This window comes from Gymnogyps californianus, chromosome 22 (assembly GCF_018139145.2).
Source record: "Gymnogyps californianus isolate 813 chromosome 22, ASM1813914v2, whole genome shotgun sequence".
Taxonomy (NCBI): Eukaryota; Metazoa; Chordata; class Aves; order Accipitriformes; family Cathartidae; genus Gymnogyps; species Gymnogyps californianus.
In genome coordinates, this window is record NC_059492.1 from 7,053,471 (window position 1) to 7,076,674 (window position 23,204).

The 23,204-nt window shown below is 48.0% G+C and overlaps 3 protein-coding genes across 4 annotated transcripts; all 3 read right to left on the minus strand.

Moving 5' to 3' along the window:
• Positions 1-1,323: 1,323 nt before the first annotated feature.
• On the minus strand, positions 1,324-1,976 carry LSM10 (LSM10, U7 small nuclear RNA associated). The gene has a single exon (XM_050909984.1). The coding sequence runs from the start codon at positions 1,911-1,913 to the stop codon at positions 1,542-1,544; it is 372 nt and encodes a 123-aa protein (XP_050765941.1). The 5' UTR covers positions 1,914-1,976; the 3' UTR covers positions 1,324-1,541.
• Positions 1,977-2,556: 580 nt separating this feature from the next.
• On the minus strand, positions 2,557-14,744 carry OSCP1 (organic solute carrier partner 1). Its single transcript, XM_050909954.1, is given in 11 exon segments — positions 2,557-2,703; positions 3,293-3,356; positions 4,082-4,221; positions 4,912-4,981; positions 5,529-5,657; positions 6,624-6,727; positions 7,311-7,391; positions 8,014-8,181; positions 8,881-8,915; positions 8,918-9,034; positions 14,633-14,744. Coding segments are annotated over 11 exon segments (1,137 nt in total). The 3' UTR covers positions 2,557-2,586.
• A 221-nt stretch (positions 14,745-14,965) lies between these two features.
• On the minus strand, positions 14,966-23,144 carry MRPS15 (mitochondrial ribosomal protein S15). Of its 2 annotated transcripts, XM_050909862.1 has the most exons (8): positions 23,033-23,144; positions 21,654-21,716; positions 20,752-20,827; positions 19,840-19,888; positions 18,956-19,040; positions 17,979-18,037; positions 16,559-16,750; positions 14,966-15,832 (listed from the first exon to the last, which is right to left on the minus strand). In XM_050909862.1, the coding sequence occupies exons 1-8, from the start codon at positions 23,127-23,129 to the stop codon at positions 15,713-15,715; spliced, it is 741 nt and encodes a 246-aa protein (XP_050765819.1). In that variant the 5' UTR covers positions 23,130-23,144; the 3' UTR covers positions 14,966-15,712. The 2 variants fall into 2 exon arrangements, with proteins under 2 accessions (XP_050765819.1, XP_050765820.1); XM_050909863.1 differs by lacking the exon at positions 21,654-21,716.
• Positions 23,145-23,204: the final 60 nt, after the last annotated feature.

The following is a 23,204-nucleotide window of genomic DNA, read 5'->3' on the forward strand; positions in this document are numbered from 1 at the left end:
GCAAAAAGCGAAGGCTGATTGGCTGGGCGGGACGGCTCCCTCCGCCGATTGGCTCCCGCTCCGGCCGGCGCTGGATGCCAAGGGGGTTGGTGGGCACGCGGGAGATTCGAACGCGCCGTGATTGGAGGAGAGGCGGGTGCTTTCCCGCGGGCCCCGCCCCGCAGGCTGCCGTGCCCCTCAGCCACCCACGGGGCCGCCGGAGCCGCCACGACAGCCGACCCCGCTCCCAGCAGCCAGGGCCTGGGGCCCTGCCCCACAGTGGGGCCAGCCTGGGCAGGACAGGAGCGCTGGCAGGGCCGGGCGTCCCCGGGCTGGGCACTCTGCTCCCCAGGCACCCGTGCTGCAGGCGGCTGCGAAGGCCAGGCCTCGCAAGTCCCATGCCAGTGCTCCAGCCCCTGGGCTCGTCTCCTGAGTGGGAAGCACGTCCATGGCATCTCTGTGACACCCTCCTGCCCCAGCAGCCTTGCTGGTGCCCACGCAAACAGGGCCACGAGCCGCTCCCGTGGCTGGAGACGTCCCCAGCCCGCCCCTGGCCGGGGTAGGGATGCACGGTCTCTATATTCACGTGCAGCTTCTGACGTGTCAGCTCTTAAAAATGACCCCAGCCTCCAGCCGAGCGGCTCTTCAGGGAGAGCGAAGCAGCAGCACGGCGCTCAGGGCTGCCCTGGAGCTGCTGACCACCCCAGAGAGGCACCCAGGCCCAGAGCTGTGCAAATCGCACACACTGGGGGAGAGCCACAGAGCTCCATCTCAGAGGGGGCCAGACGGCAGCAGGTAACAAAGCGATCCCTGCAGAAACAGGATGAAGTCATCTGTTGACTGTGCAGTGCTTTCGGCAGACGCGCAGTGGGCTGAGGAAGCGCTGCAGAGCTTTGGGGAAGGGTGACGGAGGAGCAGGGAAGCAGAGGAGCGGGCAGCAGCAGCATTCCCCGCATCCTGGGCAAAAGCACCTTCGTGCTTTTCCAGACGGTGCTGCTCCTTCCCCTCCGAACTCAGCCCTGCTCCGCTCTGGACAGACTTTTGTCTCTCCCTCTTCCCGTTAAACACTTTCAGAATGGCGGCTGTCTAGCAGGAAGCTGAGAGGACAGACCACGACCAGCCCCCTCCCCAGCTCAGGACCAGCATCTCTGACTCCTGTGGGCAGCGACGCCGGCAGCAGCAGGATCCCGGCCCGTGCAAGCAGGGGAAGGTAAAGCTGCGGGCAGTGGCCTGCCTGTGGGCAGCTGCAGCTGAACAGCCCCAGGCTGCAGCTTTGGCCAAAAGGGCTTTGTTTGGCCATCAGAGGAGGGACACGAGTAGCTGCCAACGGAACAGGAAACGAGCTGAGAGATCACGGCCCCTTTTAAGCAGGGTTATTAATTAAAAAAAAGATAACCATGCTCCCCCGCAGGCACTGGCCAGGGGAGCAGCAGAGCCCCGAGTCCCTGGGCGGGATGTCCGGGGCGAGGTGCGGAGGCAGCTGGCAGTCCGGTCAAAGGGGCAGGTCCATCCTGGCCCTGCTGCGGGCAGGGCTGCGGGCAGGGCCGGGCAGGGCCGGGGGCTCACTTGTGCTTGGCGCGAGGGAACTCCTTCCTGCCCTTGTCGCGGCCCCCGAAGTAGCGGACCCTGTGGATGGCCTGCAGCTGCCGCTCGATGGTGGCCCTGATGTCCACCTCGTCAGGGATGTGGACGTAGCGGACGTTCCTGCCAGTCACAAAGAGCTCATCCAGGCGGGACACCGTGCCCTGCCTGTCCGTGAAGGTCACCTCGGCCAGCCGCACGTTCATGAAGGCGTCCACGTTGGTGACGCGCCCCGTGGCCGTGCTCTCGTCGCGGAGGTCCACGGTGGTGACGTGGCCGTGCAGGCCCTGCAGCAGGATGACCAGGCTGTTCTCGGCGATGGTGCGCTCCTTGACGGAGTGGCTGACCTCCATCGCGCGGCTGCGGCGGGGAAGAGGGAGACGCCGTGCTGCGCCCCGGCTGGGCGCCCGCCTCCGCACCGCCGGGGAAACCCACCCTCCTCACCTTGCACGCTCGTATGCATACGTACCACCCCTTGCACACTCACCTGCAGGCCGCCCCTCTCCCAAGTCACTCACATTCTCCATGTGCCCCCCCCACCCTTGCACACCGGGGTCCTCACTGCCTGCTCCCCTTGCACGCCCGCTTGCGCACTGCCCCTCTCCCACCAGTCACTCGCGTTCTCCATGTGCCCCCCACCCACGCAGATACGAACCGCCCTCCCGCCCTTGCACACTCACCCACACGCTGCCTCCCCTCCCGCTCTGCACGTGCCCCCTGCACACCGCTGCCTCCTCCCCTTGCACACTCACACGCTGCCGCCCTTCCCGCGCCGCTCCTCCCCTTGCACACGCGCCCCGCCCTTCCCACCCCACGCACACGCGCGTGCCCGCCGCCCCCCTCCCCTTGCACGGGCGTGCGCCGGTGCCGCTCCTCCCCTTGCACACTCACCCGCCCGCCCGCCGGCCCCGGCGGCAGGAAGGGGCGGCCCCGCCTGCGCACTGCGCCCCGCCGCCCGCCCCGGCCCCGGCCCGTCCCCGCCCGCAGCCGCTCGCAGCCGGGCTGTGCGCAGGCCTTTAATGTCGGTCAGAGCCCGTCCATCAGCGCCAGCAGGTCCTCGCCCTTCCCGGAGCTCGCCGGGCGCGGCTCCGCCACCTCCAGCTCCCCCAGGATGCGGGAGAGCTCCGCCCGCCGCCCCGGCTCCTGCGGGGAGAGACACCGCGCCTCAGCCCGCCGGCCACGCACCCGCACCGCGGGCCGGCTGCCTGCTAACGTGGGCGTCTGCTGGGACGTACTGGGGGGGCCTGGGACGTGCCCCACCGCCTGCTAACGTGGGCCTCTACTGGGACGTACTGGGGGGCCTGGGACGTGCCCCACCGCCTGCTAACGTGGGCCTCTACTGGGACGTACTGGGGGGGCCTGGGACGTGCCCTACCGCCTGCTAACGTGGGCCTCTACTGGGCTGTACTGGGACATGCCCAACTGCTCGCTGATGCCCATGAACCTCTTTAAAATAGGCGTTAGGCTGTAACCGCAAGCGGGCAAATGATCCAGTAACAGTTCTCCATCCTATGCAGCGAAAAACTTGCTCTGGTATTTGTCAGGTTTCAAGTTGTCTCATTAAATAGTCATCAAATCCACAGGCTTGGCAGAAAATACTGCCATTACTTATTTATGAGCTTAACTGAAATGGGGAAAAAAGTATTTTTTTAAGTTACTATTCTGGGTGAAACTCAGTTCTTAGCAAGGCAGGAACAATGAGAATCAAAGATTTGAAACGCGCTGTACGTACCTGCGTGGCTTCTATGTTGATAACCTTGTAAGATAACTCCTCTGGTCTAGTCAATGCAGCGTGTCTTGATGAAAAACATGAAAAGAGTGCTTAATCTCATGAAGACATACAAGTAAATTATAAAAATCAGATTTCATGAGGCTCCTGTAGGGAAGAAGTTTGGACAACGTCCCTATTCCTACTAGGCAAATTAATGTATTGACCCCAGTTTGGAGGCTTTTCCCTGTCTTAGATCTTTTTATGCTAAGTGTAGAACAGTGGGAATATCTCTGTAGTTGAGATTAAAAGTAGGTAAAAACATTCTGCAGAAATCACGTAACAAAAACTCTCATTACCCTTGTGCTCCCTGCCAGGAGGGGGCCACGGTGTTCAAGCCTGTCGGGCTCATCACCTCCATCAGTTATATTCTTATCTCTGAAATATGTAGATGTATTTGGGGGAGAGGAGAGCTAAAAGGGCTGAAGGGATGTCTCTGTTCCACGGGACAGAACGGAGCACAGATCGTCACCTGCTGCTGACCGCCAGCATCACTTGGAGGGAATGCAAGGCCGTGCATCACAGGAGACACCAGTAAGGGAAATGGCTCTCCCTGCTGACAGCCGTAATAAAAAGGTCAAGCCAGGGAAACTGCTCCTCTTTGGTTCCTGTAGGGACCATCTGGACCAGAATAACAAAATGCTAAAACCCTGCTATCCTGTCCCTAAAGCTGTTAAGGGCCAGCTTTAGTCGCCAGGGCTGTCCATGTGGCACTACATCACAAACCCCAAACCAAGAAGGACTTGAGCATACTCTTCCTCCTCGTCAGTTGTGAACAAATTCAGTCGAAATCCTGTCTCGCTGCCACCTGGTTCCTTGACTTCCAGACCTCCCAGCAGCCTGGCCAAAAAGTTCAGTTCTTCTTTAGCAAGAGGGTTAGGGACTATATTCTCCTGCAGAAAACAGCAATGGGTTCATTGGTCAGGTTACCAGGGAGATGAGGACTGTAATAATTTTTGTGTTTTCTGATAGTACATAAATGTTCTTCAGAGTGATATACATTTCTGTATTGTGAATGGTACAGACTGTGCAGATAACTAGTAATTATCAGCTATATATTTAAAATGGTTGCTTGAATTTATAGACCTAGGACAAGATAATTTTCCAGCTCAATTGAACAGCTGAGAAATCTGTAAAACCAGCTGTTTTCTGAAGAGATTAAAATAGGAAGCAAGTACATCATTGCATAAGCCTGTGTGTAAGATTCTTTAGGAAAACGTGCCCTTCCCCTAGCTCAAACGGGACCGTGGAGGATTGGATGGGGCTCTGAGAACAACAACAGAACAGGTTCCCCTGAAGTTATCCCATAACTGTAGGCTAAGAAGATGGTTGTTGTTTCCCTGAGAAAGGAGATGAACAAAGGGGAAGACAGTGCAACTGTATAGTAAATGATCTGGAGATGACGGATGTGGGCGTTTCATTCAGTGACCATCTATTAAGAGACAAGGGAAGCAGAATGTCAAATCTGGTGGATGTGGTGAAACTGCTCGAAGGAAACGCTCCCACCACGTGTGACTGGCTGCAGGACTCACTGACACAGATGTTAGCCAGTTAACCTGTGACAGGAACTGAACAGCACTGACCTTTGCGTGGGATGCCAAGTTTTTGGATGATCCTGACATGTGTGTCTCTACTGGCCGACTAACGCTGTACCTAGAGGGAAAACCACATGAGGAAGAGCAACCTGTTACTTGTATGATACAGGAACTGAAGGAAGCAGCACAGTATCTATGATTTTAGGATATTTTTCTGAAGACTGTAAATAACTGAAATGAGAAGTTACACTTCAGTTTTATGGAGTACTGAGGCATTAAAATGTGTGAGTGACAAAGCTGTAAGAAAGAACACTGCTCTCCCTTATTCTTTGAATGGAAAAATTACGTTAAGACAAAGATGGAGAAAAGAAAGGATTTCTTGAATGCAGTTAAAATTAAATTACATTTCACATAATATGCAGTACCAGATGAGAACACTCTTTACTCAGCTGTACTGTAGACATAAATCACACTTTTGCTCTTTTTCACAGCTCTTTATACACATCTGTCCACACGCGTTCTGTTTCAGGACATCACTTCGTAAAAAAGTCAAGCTGATAATAGCGAAAGAGGCAAAAATACACAAGGCTGAAGCCGTGCTTCTGAACAAATCCATAACCATCAACATTTACTTCATGTTTCTATGTAGGACAAAAATTACTTACATATTTGTTCCAAGTTTGAGGACTCTGTCTCCATAAAGATCAAAAGATCCTTCCCTTTGTGGCGTAACATAATTTCCATTAGTGGTGAACTCAGTTCTTTTAACTTCATCTCCATTGTGATTAAACATCCTTAAAAACAAGTCATTATCAAAACATATTTAGTAGTTTTATTACTGGTTTTCAGTAGTGACTTCCTCTGCTTCCTGCACAAGAAAAAGGGGAATAAAACCCTATTCTGTATGTTGGTAAATGCCTATTTTATAGGATAAATTACTAATCGTTAATTTACTGGAATAGAGAATGCCAGACACAGCTTAGTAGTTCATTGCTGGGTGACTTAGTCCCAAATCCTGCCCTTTAAATAGCGCTTACTGGAGGTTCAGCTATCCATGCAACATGAATGACAGTCTAAGCTCAATTCCTATTAGACCTCTGGGACAGTGTCGTGGTTTAACCCCAGCTGGCAACTCAGCACCACGCAGCCGCTCGCTCACTCCCCCCCACCCAGTGGGATGGGGGAGAGAATCAGAAAAAAAACCTCGTGGGTTGAGATAAAGACAGTTTACTAGGACAGAAAGGAATGAAAAACCATGATAATGATAATAATAATATGACAATAGTAATACTAAAAGAATTAAACTATACAAAACAAGTGATGCACAATGCAATTGCTCACCACTCGTTGACCGATGCCCAGTTAGTTCCCGAGCCGCGATCCGCCCCTCCCAGCCAACTCCCCCAGTTTATATACTGGGCATGATGTCATATGGTATGGAATATCCTTTGGCCAGTTTGGGTCAGCTGTCCTGGCTGTGTCCCCTCCCAGCTTCTTGTGCCCCTCCAGCCTTCTTGCTGGCTGGGCATGAGAAGCTGAAAAATCCTTGACTTGGTATAAACACTACTTAGCAACAACTAAAAACATCAGGGTGTTATCAACATTATTCTCATACTAAATCCAAAACACAGCACTATACCAGCTACTAGGAAGAAAATGAACTCTGTCCTAGCCGAAACCAGGACAGACAGACTGTTCCTCCGTGAGCAGCCATACATGCAAGGCACTGCAAACAGTGTAAGCAGCGGTTCAGAACTCACCTGATGAGTCCTGGAACTTCTGTACCCCAAGGAACAGGGCCTGATATTGGCAGCACAAAGCGACCATTAGAGTTTTGCACTTTATCCTTCAGAAAGATAGAGACCTGCAAAAGAATATTCCACCTTTGAGAAAATCAATTACGTATCTTCTGATCCGAATCCTTTGAACTCTGACCTTGCAGCCTTCCTGCCTAGACTGGGGTAGGTTTGCTAGAGATTGTGATGTATATAGAGACTATGATACAGGCCAAAGCCAGTAATGTAGAATTGTGGTCCAGAGGATGGGCACACTGATCTAACATTAAAAAATATATATTTAAAAAAATATGTACTGTTTATGCACTTGAGTATGATCAATTTGTTTAGAGAATATCAAGCCCCACGACTTCAAGCTCAGGTTCTGAGTTTGATATCAAGTTTCTACTAAAAGGAAAAACATATTTATCAACTAGCAAATCGGTACTGGTAGAGATTCCTTTTTTCATAACATTTTGGAATTATTGAGTATTATTGTAGTAGATGTGCTCAATTTGTGAAATTTTGAAGACTGAAATTACAAGCACATCAAGATGACTGACAAGCATAAGTAACAAAACCAAAACTACAGTGTAATTATAACAAGATACCTTCATATTCTAGCCACAAACTCCCTTTCATTCTTACTCACTAGTTGTGTTGGGCTCTTACCCTTATGTGCATGTCCTGAAAAAAAATGAGGAGTGTTTGCCTGATGAGCTGAAATTCACCAGCAGAGAGCAAGCTGTACGTCTGGAAAAGAAAAACCGTCATGTAAGGCTTTGCAAGTGTACCATGTCCAACCCAGGAAAAGGTGCAAACAAGTATAGCAGAATACTGCTGGCCAAAAATGGTACGTGTGTGGCAGGGGAAGCAGAAATTATATAAGGGGGGCTGCTGGTCATTATCAGTAATTATTATCCGTGACCAAGAGTCTGATTCAATTTCTGCTGAAGTCAGTGGAGACTTTGATCAGGCTGAATAAGCAATGTATTGATTTAAACTGGGCCAGTAGAAAAATAACACTTGACTCGTAGACATCTCCCTCTCCAGAAGCCCTTTGAAAACATTTCATGACCTCCCAGAACTTTTAACATTTTATGAAACCAGTTCCCTTTCACTGGGACACTCATATTCTTTGTCCAAAGAATTACAGCAGTCACATGAGCAAAAGTTGCTAACTGGGAGGCCAATTTGTTTCCCTCAGGTTAAAAAGAGGGGAAGGTTATTTGGATGGTTCTCTGAGGTTGAGAACATATCAACCTCCACACTTGATATGGCACTTACTGATGTAGTATTTAGTCTCTAAGATTAGCTTGAAGGGGGGGGGATCTCAAACCACAGTGTGTCCCACCATTTTTCTAAGGATTCTTACTTCAATCAGCTGTCGGAAAGTTTCATCCACCTGGTTCAGAATGCCAGGGGAATCGTGTATGAAATCCCTGATCGCGTCCAGGTGATTGAATGTGACCAGCAGAATGTCTTTGGGCCGAGGGCACAGCAGCACTTGGTATTTGAAAGCCATAGTCATAAGGTCATAGAGCTGCAAAGTAACACAGGGAAATTTTGGTTCCGTCACAGCAGAGAGCACAACACCGCTTAGGTAACTTCACATTGATGTAGAAAGGGATTTAGACACTTAGGCTAGCACCTGCCTATGGTAAGAAGAACCATTTTAGCCTTGTTTCCTAAGGAAATACGACCTCTGCAATCACATTGTCAGCCCTCCTGCTGGTCTCTCCAACTGCCTTTAAAACTACTGCCCATTTCAGCAACACTGACACCTGGGTAGAGGTCTCTCAGGTAATCCAGTTCCCACAATTTTTTTCAAATGCTCTGCTGGATATACTGTTTGCAGGCAAAAATTCTAATACCTGCAACTGCAAAACAGTGAGTGTAAATATAGAAATATATACATCTATACACACCCATGTATGTATATATTTTTAATATATATTAAAAAATCCGACAAAGAATGCTTACTGAACCTCTTAAAATCAAACATTTAGCTATTAAAGCAGAAATACTTAGTTCTGAAATATCTGATACTACCATGGATTTCCCCAAAACTTCCTCAGCTGAGAACCGTTTTTACAAGGAAAGCAAATGGAAAGAGGGCTGTTACAAAATGCTTCAAAATTACAGTGACGTAAAGCCATGTACTAATTATCGCCATCAGACAGTTGTGAACACTAGCATGGAGGTACAGCATAGGCAGGACCGGGCAGGTGGTCTTTTTTACCTTGTCCATGCTTGCCTGGTTCAGTCTCATGATGAAGCATGAGCTAGCCGGTCGTACACTGTTCGCAGAGCTTTCTTGGAATAGAGTTCCTGTGGTTTAAACAGCTCTTCCATAAATTTTTTATTGAACATGGTTGTGATGATGTCATTCATAACTGCAAAGACAAAGAGTCTCTGTTTTTTGCTTCAGAAACAGCACATTCCTCTGATTCATTCCACACTGAGAACTTGGACACTGACAGCTGCGCGGATTGACATGAATGCTTACCTGTGAAAACTAGGTACACAGCCACAAAAGAAAAAAGGAGGAGGAACATCGCTTCTTAATGTCAACATTTTTCTCAATCTCACATTGGTCTAAGCGAGCAGCACGATTCCTGCTGACTGTCCCCAGGGGCAGAAATGCTACTTGAGCTGTAGACAACAAACTGTTTTCCAGTGAGAATAAGACTGGTTTTGTTGCCTTGTTTTTACAGCTATGGCTAGCACTTTTCACTTTTTAAATAACTTTGTTTATAGGCTACTCTGACATGTATTATCTATAAAAGCCACAGTTCTGCTTCCTAAGAAGACTGTTTCGCATCGCTCTAGGTTTTTGCAAACTATAGCTAGCTGACTCTGCCTGTTCTCTCTTTAGCCTTTCACACTATTAGTCTATTTTTCCTTCTAAACAGAAGCTCCTGAATGGTTCAAGGCTCCTTGAAGTATTTGTTTCAAATGGATTAACACTGACAAGTATTTAAGGAAGCATTTATAACACTGGAATCTATGTCGGGCCATTCAGGGCTCTTACGCAGCGATATCTACGGATACTACAGCAGTTCAAAAGCGCAGAACTCTAAACTTCTTATGCATGCTTCATTTTTTTATGTGTAAATTTAGACATGGAATTGTTATGCAACTTACTCAAGAGTATGTAGAGATCAGGAGTGCTGAGTACAAGGGCTATGCTCTGGTTATCAAGCTTTATAATGCAAAGAAGATAGAAAACATTTTGCGGTGATTTCAAGTAGATGCAGCATCTTAGCTTTTGTGCTGGATCTGATACTTTTATTATATACCTAATACATTCTAGAGTTATCATAAATGAGCATTTATTTCTCTATCAAAAAAATGTTAAATAAAAATTTCAATTCACACAGAATACTGTACAAGCATGAATTTTCCTAAGCAGATGACTGTTACTGATGCTCATAATGCCAGCTGATTCTTATGGATTAGAAAAATCTCAGCGGAGGTTAATTAAAAAAAAAAGAAAAAGTGAACATACACATAGCGGTAGTGATCGGCTGTTTGAAGTACTGCTGTAATTATTCCTTGGTGGGTTAGACATCTGGCTTTTCACAACTGTGGTGCTGAAGCTACACAACACAAACAGCCAGAAGAAAGTTAATGTCCCAGTCACTTCATCTTTTCTTAGATGATTAACTCTCTGGGGAACATTGCCAGGTACGCTGTAGGCGCTGAGAACCTGGACACAGATAGCTGTTTGCCTGAGGGCAAGTGCCTTCGGAGGAGATTCTCTCTCCCTGCTTAAACCTGATGTTTACAGGTTTTCTCCTACACTGGTGTATGCCACTGGTGACACACACATTTCAGCATCCATTGCACTGTACCTAATGGGGCTCACTAGTTCCTGTTTTAAGTACCAAAACAATACAGACAGGTCTCAGCTCAGTTTCCAAGCAGCATGGATTACAAATACACCTCATTACAAATGGGGAAAAAAAATCCCTCCTCTTTCTCCTTCTTTTCAAATAAACTGTCCATAAAACAATTCCTACTTGCAGTCTGAGGCAAAAATCCTCACTTTTTTCAGTGGAGCAAATCAAATATATTAGTATTAGTATATATTTTGTTTTGCAAGTAATCAATTATGACAAAAATAAGAATTTTTGCCTTATACTGCTGTCAAGAAAAATATTTTTAAGTTGCTTGTGTATGTTGTCCACACAAAGGCTTCTCCTCCGTCTTTGGAGAGTCACTAATAACCAAAACTGTCAGGAGACAGACAACGTCCCAGAACGCTGACTGTGGCTGGTAGATATTCACAATGGAATCGGAAGATCTTTGTTAACCACACACCCAGCCTTACATAAATTATCTTCTGAAATGAAAACCTCTTGTGTTGGCTATAGAAAGAACTGAGAAAGACATAAAAAAAATCATGGTAAAGGGCAAATCTCACACGGTATGTTTGATAATGACACAGCAGAGAGATCTCAGAGCACAGGTAGTCCCTAGGGAGGTATTTACACCATTCTAACAATGGAAAATAACAAAGAAAGGAGCGTTAGCTCAGGGAAAATGGCACGCCAAGCAACATAGCATAAAAGCAATTTAGCAGAGAGGGGTTTCATCAACTGGGATGGGGAGAGGGAAACCAAGTATAGACAATGCGATGGACAGAAGAGAAGCTGAGGATTTACGGTGGTTTTCGCCTACATGTGCCATGTCACTGGTGACAGACACGTTCCAACATCTAGTGCGCTGTCACGTAACATGGCTCGGATGCATGACATGAGACTGGAGTCTTTACGCCTGGATTATGCTCGTGCTTCTCGGAGGACATTCGAGGCAGCAGAGGGAATGTTACGAGTTTGAAACGGTCACACATTCTACGTGCAATAGGTTTATAGTTCATAACAAGGTCAAAGGCAGGCGAAGCCGCCTCGTCATGGCTTCATCAGCAATGGACTCGGCTGGTTACTCTATGTAACCCTTCAGAGATCGCCCCAAGAGCAGCGTTCACAGGCAAACTTTTTTCTCTCACAAGAGAAGCTGATTGGTCAACATGGGATCTGCATCTGTGCCACTACCATCTAAATATGATAAAGCGGGCTTTTATACAACTCATCATCATTTTGGATGTGATAAAAGAGGAATATAGAATCTTTCAGACTTCTGAGATATTAAATGCTGGAAAAAAGTGTTCTTGGAAACAGCATGTAGTGGTAGCAAAAAAAAGCTGGGGCAAACTCCAGGATATCAGTATTTACCTTCAGTAAATATGCAAAACCTACAAATGATGCTTATTTTGAAAAACATAATCATAACCCTGATCTCTCTTAAAAAAGGGCTGCTCAAAAAGACACTGACAGTTCTACTCATGTTCACCTAGCAAAAAAACTGAGATAGTTTAAGTGATTTATTTCCTCATCCAGCTCCTTACCACATCCCTTTGCTGGAGGCTACCATTTCAAGGCAGAGTCCAGAAGGAAACGCACACTCACACCTCAGCTGCTCCACTGCAAAACCTGATGTCTCAGCTCAAACCCACCTTCAGGGATAATTTCAGTCAAGATGAGCGTGGCTGAAGTGCGAGCACCCGCTCCTTTGTGATCACTCCGCAAGGGTGGTGACCACTAGCAGAGATGGGTAAGCAGCTAGGATGGAAATGCCTTAAATCTTTCCTGGAGTTCACCTGTCAAAACCCTAAGCGATGAATTAGAAAGAACTTTAGAAAAATGCAGTATACATAATATTCCTGCATTTAAGCAGAAAAGCAACCTTCACAATGCTCACACAATTATATGCTTGCATTAATATGCTAGAAAAATACAAATATCATTTTGGCTAGGAAGACCGCTATGATAAAAAGTTTTGATCTATTTATAGTCTTGGTTAAACTAGCAACTTATTTTTGAAGCCATATGATTTTGAGATATTGTCTATTTTTTCTAAGATCTACAGTTAAAGTGCATTTTAATGAACAGGTGAGTATTATTATTCATCTTTGACACTATGACTAGAAGGCTGCAGGAACAGCATACGGTGTGTTCACATACGATGAGCCTCATGTGTGCATGTAGTGGTGTTTGTCTACTGCATGCAGCTAGAAGATTACAGTACCTCGTTTCCTGTCCACATCTGTCCATTCATCTACACGAAGCATATAAAACAAAAACATCAGTTCAAGAAGTAAGAACAATAGTTGCAAGGAGAATAAAAGAAATAAACGTAAAAAAAAAAAATCTAACTACTGGACTGGTTTTTCTCATCAGCATTCAGCGCTTAACAAGAACCAACTCTTGTTACTTGACATCTTTCACTTTCAATGAGCACACAAAAGACGAAACCTTGCCCTGCCCTTGGAAAAAATCTTGTTGCTTCAATGGAGATAAAATTTTACCCTTGATTGAATCTTAGCACATTTTGCATTGAGCTTGGAAAGTTTTCAGCTGTTTTTTGCACTTACAAGTGAACAACATTTGAGTGAACGGCTTTAAGCATTAACAAACACCTCAAGGTGGACAAAACCACATCTCAGTAAAATTAACGCCTAATTTTTTGGAAGATAAAACAGAAATGTGGATAAACTAGTACAGATCTAATTCTCCTGCTGAGATATTCCACCAAGTATGGCTAATGTAGTTTAAGCTCTAAACTTAGACCTATATGAACAGTAGTAACCTTTTGTCAGCTCATTCTCTGAAGACACACATGAATAATTAAAAATCACACTGCTGTAGTGAAACCTTTGCTATTGTTTAGCACTTCTTCATATTGGATAGGCAGGAGAAGAAAAAAAAGTAACAAACTCTTCAATACCGAGTTAATATTGAGTTGATTTTTTGTTACAAAATACTAAAGCTTCCTGAAGCGCATTCCCCGTCCCATGACAGGAAGCTGCAACAATTTTTAAAAGCAAAGCAGTTTTAATTTATAAGTGGTAAACAAAGAGGTGCTCAGCTGTAAGCTGGAATTTTTGTGCACGCATGTGAAAGCACAGGGCTCTACTTTTACAATAATTTTGACAAAATGCTAGACTGACAGATTTTATAAAAGCCAGACAAGGGTTTCAGGAGCTGTATTTATGTTATTTGAAGTTTTTCTTAATTGCATGTGCTTCTTCTGCATAGGCTTTACAAAATTATTCCTGGAAACTACTTCTGATTGCAAAGCAATCTGGTCTTCCTGAAACAGCTCAGGACCTGGATTGAGACACTCAAATCCTGAATTGTTTTGATTCCAAAAGTATACTTCTGAAGCTCTAACCTCTGAAACAAGTACAGAAACACTGAAATGTATTTCAATTTCTACCTTAGCTGTATGCCTTTCACAAATTGGCTTCAATAATACCTGCAGGCCGTTATTACCACAGAAACGTCACGAGAGCTGATTTACTCAACGGGCTTTACTTCAAATTTAAGACAAGAAAAACAGACGCGATCAGTCACCGCGATGGCACCGTGAAACCGTGGTGAGGAAACCACTTCCCCGAGACTCCTTTCGACGACAGACACGGTGATGCTCTGTTACTTTTCAAGCACTCTTCCAGTAACAGTACAGCAAGTATACTCGTATTTACTCCTGTGTTACACATAGAGAACCGGCACCACGGAGTGAGCGGGCGCCCGCGGCGGGTCAGGGAGCGGCCCACAGCTCTTCGCCGGGGGAGGGCGGGAGGAGAGCCCTGCCCGGGGGACGTGCACCTGCAGCCATGGCAGCGCCGCTCCTCCTGTCCCTCGGGGCCACCCCGACATCGCCAGCGACTTCCCGGCGCTCTGCTCGGCACCGGCCGGGGCGGAGGACCGGGGCGGCCTCCACGCCGCGGGACCGGGCTCTCCGCGCTGCTCCAGACACGGCCCCGCACTCAGCCCGGTGGGGTGCCCCGGCAGCGGGCCGCAGGGAGAAGCCCCGCACGGCACGGACAGGCCGCGGGAGCCCCGAAGACCGGAGCGACACCCCCCCCGCGGGGGGCAGCCCCCGGCGCAGGACCGGCTCCGGGAGGGGCCCCGGCCGCCGCTCACCTTTGCGGGCCTTCTCCCCGGGGATGCTCTGGGCGCGGAGGCGCTGGTCCAGGATGTAGAGCATCTCCCCGCCCAGGTTGAGGAACAGCAGCGGCAGCGTCCGGACCGACATGGCGACCGCCGACCCCGCCGCCGCCGCCGTTGCCGGGCAGCCAAGGGGCCAATCGGAAGGCGCCGTCTTGGCCGGCTGGGGCACGGGGCGCGCGTGCAAGCCCCGCCCCTGCGCGTGCACGGGCCCACCACGCGTGCGCCCGCGCAGGCGCGCACACTCCACACCACCAGCTGCGAGAAAAAACGAGCGGAGTTATCAGGAAACGACTGAAATAAAGGGATTTTAATGCAATAAAAAAAGAGCTCCGCGCTACCCGGGGCCTGACTGGGTAACCACAGGGACAGTCCAGGGCGGCCAACAGGCGCCACCGTAATCGTTAGTTCTCCTTTAGCCGCCATTAGCGCCGTTTTTGGTGTAACACACAAAATCACCAAGTTTGAGAATGACCGAGGGATGATTGCCAGAGAACGAATGTAAGCATGTAAGTCCACTGGGAAATTACAGACTTGATTATTAACGCGATTTCTACAGCTGCAGAGCTCCGAACCAACCCGCGTTTTCCTCCGAGAAAAAACGGCACTTTGAGCTACTGTCAGGGCTGCTTTGTTTCCAAATAACCAGCATTTCACCTCATTCTCTCTCATTTGTCATCCCACAGCCCAAATCCCTGCCGAATGCTGCCGAGCGGCTGGGTCAATGCTGTTTGACAGCGCAATCCTACAGGCTCGCCGGGGAGCGACAGGAGACAGACACGGCTCGGAGGTGTTCTCAAAGACATCGCTGCCTTCCCTGCCACGAGGCGGTGGTGAAGCCCCCCCAGGTACTCCTCTCACACAGATGGAACTGCTCACAGCGCAGCCCAGCGCATCAGCCTTAAATTAAACTTCTAAAAGGCTTAAACCACTCGTTGCACTTTTCCGGGCGCGCACCGTGGCGCAGATCAGGTACGCACGTAAGCAAAGAGGCTTTAGGTCTTTAGGTAGTCATTTATTGTTAAAGAGACCGGCTGTGTCAGCCTCAACGTGCCACTACACGGGCGTCCCCTCGCACTGCGCCTGTTTCTCCTCTGCAGCTCTCGCTCTTGCTTGCCACTCTCTTCTCTGCTTTAGCCTCTCCGGTGCTTTCAGCTTCCGCACCTCCTGAAAAACCTGCGGGAGGAGCACAAGGAGGTGAGAGAAGGGGAGAGACAAAGCTGCCTGCTGCAGAGCGGAGCTGCTCCACCACCACTGCTTGCTGCTGCATGCAGCACGGGTCCGAGCTCCTGCAGCAGAGGCCAGGAGGCACGCCGTGCAGCAAGATCAGCTCCTTCCCGTGCGCTTCCTCCGGGACTCCAGCCAGCCCTGTTTCCAGGGGACCATTCGGAGGTATTCCGTTATAGCTACCCAGTCTTTCAGTTATAATTTCATTGGACTGAGATTTAGTATTTACAGACTGAAGGCATGTCCAGCTTTTTGATTCTGCTCAGTCATACCGAGATATATTGCACACAGCAGTTACACCAATGTATTTAGAGCAAATGAGAGTAGGCAGTGGGCGTACCCACATTTCTGTTCCAAAGCTGCCATCAAATTTAATTGTCTCACATATTAGTTCCCATACCAGGCTTTGAAAAAAAGCTGGTTTGAATCATACATTTCTGAGCAAACTAGTAGCACAATCTGAAGTTGTCAAGCACAGGACATGTGCCACTGCCCACTATATAACTCTTTCGTGGAGCTCTTTGCCGAGCTTATGCATTTCTCTACAGACATTATCACTGTCTCCTCAAATTCAAAGCATACCTATCCATCTTTTCTAACTGTCTTAATTGTGCCCTTCTATAAAGGGATTTTTTCCTACTCCAGCTACGTGGTGCTCTCCAGATTGCTCCATACCTTGAGACAGAAAGCCTTCTTCACAACCCAGCGCTTGGTGACCCTTCTGGAGTAGGGAGGGGGTAGGGTGTACTGGATATTCAGCTGCTTGCAGGTGTTTTCAAAGGTATCATAGCGGACACGGCGAAGATATGCAAGCAGTTTCTTCCGGCGATCTACAGCCATCAGCATGCGACGACGGTTATTTTTATCCTGCAAAGGACTTAACGTTCACTAGATTGCAGACAGATTATACTTCCATTCCCATAAATTACTTAGAATAGACTAGATTATGGCTGAAAGGAAACAATCAGGTTAAGGACAGTATCTTCGAATAATTTTTCTTGGCAGATACTGCACGCACATTAGGTCATCACAAGGAGATCCGGGAAGACTTAATTTACTTTTCACTGAAATTGCTTTCTTCATTCTGCGTGTGCACCTTCCTCCCCCAACCCTGAAGACTGTTTTCAACTTGTACGCAGTTTCAGGCGGTGGCAAAAGCTGCAATGGCTTGGAGGCAAAGGCTGTAGGGAAGGTCTGCTGGCTAAAAACTCTGCTTGCCCTGAAATATATTCTTCCAGAAATAACACAGAAGCATTTGTTTTTCCAGAACTTAAATGTGAAAATAAAATGTGACTTGGCTCTATCTGACAGTTTGGGTTGTTCTTTGGAAGAGAATATGCGTAGCTTGAGCCATGCCATTCCGGGCAATCCCCTATGGGAGAAATTTCCCTATCCTATACAAGCAATTTGTGTAAAAAGCAGGCTTCATCCAAGTAATTTCAAAAGGCCTCTTCTGCTGAAACATTTGGTACAACTTCTGGCTGCTTATAAAAACTGAATTCTATTCTGTTTTACCCTAAAAGCTTTTACGATTAACAAATAATTACACACTTTTTTCAAATGCAGTTGATTAATCCATTTCCCACCTTTTGCACTGCATAAAGAATCTTTTAATATATCTTGTTCATAAACTCATAGTTGTGATGTTTCGAATTTGGGTTCGGAACCCAGGTAGCTTTAGGTAGGAAAGTGGTCATTACGACATTAACAGTCCTGTCCGCTAAACATTTTCAGAGGCAGAACAAAGAGAATACAGCTGCTGAAGTCATAACATTAATTACATTGAAAACTAAGCAGTGAAGCCACATCTGCAGCAAGGATAAATTTAGCTAAACTCCATTCAAAGGTATCTGCTCAGCTGTTTCCACCAATCCAGTAACCAAAAAGAACACATTCCACATTTCAGTCAGTGAGAATGTAGCTGTGACTGAGCCAGCAGTTTCCCAGACTGGCAACACGGGACAGTTATAACTATTTTATAAACCTTCTTAGGAAAGCCATAATCCGCAGAATTAAAATCCTTTTGTTCTAAACTGAGAAAACAACCTGAATAGCTGCTGTCTCGGACGTGTGGGCTCAGATTACCGATAGTTACCTTGGGATGCCTCTGAAGATGTTCCTCGTAAGTGCGTATCTTGGCAGTCAACGCAGCAACTATAAAGAACAGACATAAGAAGCCGTGTGAGAGCAGCAGCTTTCCAGGGTGAGACAGCATCATTTGCATTCCCTTCAAATTGCCGGTTGAGCACTGCTGTTCTTGTGGGTACCCACTGCGCCACAGCAAATATTACCGCACAGCCTTCTGAATAAGTGCAAAACAAACCACAAAGTATAACCTACATAACCCGAGTCAGAACTATTACTATTATGAAGCTGCTTAACTAGAGGTTAAAATTTTAACAACAGATCATATGAATTTATCTGTAAAATGCCTCTTGCACTCACTTAATTACTGATGACTTTACATTCATTTCACTTCACTTGGTTTAAGCTTTGGAGGAACAGAGACAAATTAAGAGGTTCTTTCTAAGAGCAGCAGCCAGCTCTTTGTGACTTCAGGCTTTGGCGAAAGGTGCTGGTGGCATCCTGAGAAACGGAAGGCCTTTATTAATGATAAAGGAGTGCATCTTGGTCAACGGCAGTGTGGCCTTCGTCCCTGCACTGTCCCTACACTGTGCTTCAGCCAGAGCTCTCTGACGCAGAGGGAAATTTGGGTTCCATGGCTAAATCTAGTAGTTCATTTTGGTAATGAATGCAGTGCAATGCTTCATGCCATATAAGCACTTCAAGCAGACTAATGCACGTGCTGCCTTTGGAGGGTGGATATGGAGCAGGAATTTGGAAAGCACCCTAGCAGACATCTGCCAGTAAGTGCACGCACCGCCTCTGCAACGTTCCCAAACCCTGAACAGGTCCTCCAGGGCGTACTGCAGGCTACCTGCCTCTCAGGTGCTCTCCTCAAGGAGATGCTCCTAACTGATACAGGAAACTTGAAGTGCTGGGGTGGGAATAGCTGAATAAAAGCAGAGATGGATCATCCGCCAACAATAGCCTTCTACTTTTTTAACTTACCTTGCACCTCAAAGGAGCCATTGTCGTTGGGAGACCTCCTGACCTTCTCCACCAGCTGCTGTGTCTTTATTTTCATCTTCTCCTTCTGTGGATAACAGAAAAGAGCTTGTCACTTCCTCAGGAACACTAAAGGTCTGAGACACCCCAGCTCTCTTCCCAAATGCCAGGATAAAGGCTTTGTAATGAATAGCTTTACTCAGTGTCCACCACAAAACGTGTAAAAAGTGCTGCAAAAAAGGACCTGCTGCTTGCAGGACAGTGCTCAGAGTACAGCAGCGAAGCAGCACAAAAAGATCTCAGCAGAACACAGAATCGCCGTTGTTCAAACCAAGAGTCCAGGCACACCCTTCATCCCAAGACTACAGAAGAAGGGCGTTGAAGAGGCCCCACCGCTCTCATGAATGGAAGAGAGAGCTGAAGCTGATCTCACATGGCAGTAGCCTTTACTTTTCGCATCTTTTTAAGCTTAAGCAGTAAGCAGCAAGAAATGGCAAGATCTTTGTGCTACCTTACAATTTGCTTACTTTGTTTTCTGGGCATACAAAAAGTAAAAGTAATTTGAAGAACATCTGCTGTCCGGTGTACTATTTTCTAGAACACAGGCCAACCATCAGCAGCAACATAACACAGCTCATCTCCCCTGTGATTGCCTAATATTTTCTTCTCTCCTTTTAGTATGCAATTATTATCATAAAGAAGACTGCACGATAAATTTTAAGAGCATACAAGACTTATCACTCTCATCTATTTAATAGCCCCAGATCTGCAGTCACCGAGCAACACTTAAAAGTAAAGTGAAGGGCATTTAACAATATAGACAAGTCTTACACAAATGTGCTCACTAAATCTTCTAGGTTTTTTTATGCAAGTAGAATGAAACTAACCTGGCTTGCCATTTCCAGTGACAACAGTCTTCTCACTACATCATCAACACTGCAAGGAGATTGCAGATTAGTTTATAAGCTAGAAACAAAGTATATTTAACAACAGAAATGAGGTTAGGTTTTCAGAACATATTAACTTTTCTCAACTTTAACTTACTCTACAAATTTACAGCAACTCTCCTCTCCTCCCCTCCCAAACCTGTCAGCCATAAACTGTTTCTTGCATTCTTAAGAAAAATCACGGCTGAGATTACAGAAGCATCGAGTAGTTTTGCTGCTGTGGGAAGCACAGTTATTTCAAACGATGATGAAGTCTTATCAATTCCAAAAACGTTACGTGCAAACTGGGTGCTGAAGATTAACCCCCAAGTAAGTGTGCAAGGACAAAATAACTAATTTTAAGGCCGGCTCCTTCAAAGATCTGTGAAAGTCTCAGTTCCGCCACTGGGGGCTCTCCATGCACCGCACATGAGCGGTTCTGGAATCGAAGCATAAAAATGCTGAACTCCAGGTCCAAATTTCAGAAGCAGCCATTCCTTTTGAGTTGTTTAACTACACGCTCTCTAGCACCTGAGTTCAAGACGGGCATAGATTATTTCTAAGAAGATTATTTCTAGCATTTCAAGATTATTTCTTTTTTCTATGGACTACAAAGCCCACAGAAGATGTGGGCAACCAGCACTTAATCTTACATCAAGTAGACAAAATCCTTACATAACCCTAATCAGTGACTGCTTTTGCAAATTTGACTTTCAAAACGACTTTGCAATTTTTGTGCTAAATTGCATACCAGTGACTACAGAGTGTTAATTAATTACTGAGCAGGTGACAGCTTCCACGTATTGTGGTTGTGTGCGCGTGTAAGATACAAATCTCTGAAGAGAACAGTCATTCCCTTTCCCTGTATCATACCTATCTATTATTGGGACATTGGCATAATCCTTCTTCAGCATTGTAGGAGGAAGATCATCCAAATGGCTGGGGATGTCTACAAAGAGAAGATTAAGATTTGAGGAAGAGCAGTACAAAGTCAGAGCTCTGAACATGCTTGCAAACTAGATCAGAGGAAACAAGTTGCAAAGAAAATAGACTGTATGCTCCAAGCAAGAAGGAACTTAAGAGATCAAGCTGAGATGGCAGGAATTGAGTGAATAAAATTGGGTCCGGTCTCTTGCCTTCAGCGCTCTGGATTTACAACATGGTGTATAGTCCACCAAGATCAGTGATCTCTTGCTAATGACAACTGCTAATTTCCCACACATTCATGAGCTGCTGAATTTTCTGAGTAACTTTTGAGCTTGCAAGGAATTATTTCTAGAAGCACAGAACCACAAAAAGGTTTACAAAGGGACCTTATGAAGTTTCTAGTCCAATCGCCCTGTTAAAGTGGGACTGTCATCATTTCTTTGTCTAGCAAAGCCTTGAAAACCTCTGAGGATGGATATTCCACAGCCCCTCTGTGAAACGTGTTCCCATGCTGCACTGCCTTCCCAGTGAATCCTTTGTCCTTTTGTGTCCAGCTGGAACATCTCTGAGCTGCTATTTGGGACCACTGTCCCTCATTATATCATTTGGCACTACCAAGAAGAGTCTGGCTCCCTCACCCTTGTAATTACCCATCAAGAAGCTGCAGGATTGCAGAATCCTGCAACAAGGATTATATTTCCTCTGTCTTCTCATGATGAGCTCTGCAGCTTTAAAGTGAAAACCACTAACTTCTCCAAATACCCTCTCTTCCTGCGGCATTAGGGTACAACTGTGATAATGTCAACAGTAAAACATTTTGCCACGTGGTCCCACTAATCCCGACGTACCTTTCCTCTTTCTCCTCACAGGTCTGGCGTAACATCTGGCTGTCTGAATAAAGGGACTGCGAGCTTGACAGAAGAAAACACAGATTTATCAGACCTGTGTGCACTTTTTTAGCTATGTACACATTAAATACTGCTCAGTCTGTACTAGAAAACTGGTCAGAGTACTTGGACTCCAAGGTGATCAGCGGCCAGCCAGGTCTTTTGTCCCAAAGGAGTGTGGAACAGTTCAGTGTGGTTCTCACACGGGTGCTAAAACAAATGGGCAAAGCTGTGCTGCTTCAGGGTGATCTGAACTCAAATGATGAGAAGAACAGAGCAGCAGGAAGAGATTACAGACACTGAGCAGAGAGTGTGAGGGCTCCCCAGCTGAACTGTGTTCATTTAGAGGGTTTAAACTGATGAACTAATTCAAGTAATTTCATGTGTGAGTTACACGGGCTGCTCTGGACTACCCCAGCGGCAGAGCGCAGAGGCAGCGAGACCTAGAGACAACCTTTGACCGGCACAGCTTGGTACGGATGAGAATATTCATCAGCAGCCTGAATTGGGCTGTCCTTTGACTTTTCAAGAATGAACTCTTCCAACTGCTCTTTCAATGCCCCTGCTACTGGAATCAATACCTCCTTCAGATTATTCACCTGTGCCTCAAACACGTTTTCAAGCACAGACTTTGCCAGTCCACGTACCTACCTGCAAACGGAACTGGCTGGAGAAGCACGCGAGCTCGGCTCTGGGTCTGTACGGCACCAGAGCTGCGCGCGGGCTGTCGGCACAGCCGGTGAGCGCAGGGCTCCGCACGCCGTCCCGCGCTTACGGTACGGTAACAGCACGCGCAGAAGCCCCGCCAGGACTCTAGTCCGCACCTCGGCCCAGGTCACAGCACCTTCCCCCCCAGAGACCTCTGCCCTCGGAGCCGCCCGAGCTGCTCCAGCAGGTCCCCGCCGTGCGTGGGGCAGGGTCAGCGGGCAGCCCCCGGCCCTGCCGTGCCTGCCCGGGCCGGCTCCCTGCCGGTGGCACGCTCGGGGCTGCCCCAGCACGGCCCGGGGGGGGGGGGGGGGGGGGCGACGGCTCAGCCCCGCTCACCCCTGCCCTCCCCTGTGCCTTGGGGGACACCCGGGGTCCTGCCCGCGCCCCGCCTCCCCCGCAGCACCCCAGGTCCCCCAGGGTCACCCAGCCCCCTGTCCCCTCTCAGGGCCGCCTCAGGCTCCTTCCCCCCCCCCCGCCCCAGGCTAACCCCGACACCGACCCTTACCCCCCGTCCTGGGCTCCCGCCCCGGCCCCCCGCCCGGCCTCCTCTTCTGTCGCCGGGCCCCGCTTCCCCTTCCACCCTCCCTCCCAGCGGCCTCTCTAGCGCGGCCCGAGCTCCCCGCGCGCCTCACCGGCCCCGTCGCCGCCGCGGGCGCTCCCCAGGACGGCGGCCCCGCCGCGGGCCGGCCCCGCCAGGCAGCGGCCCAGCGCCGTCCGCAACGCCAGCATGGCCCGCCGTTCACGGCCCCGCCGCCACGGGCGCCGCCATCTTGCCCAGGCGCGATCGGCCGAGGGCCGAGCGAG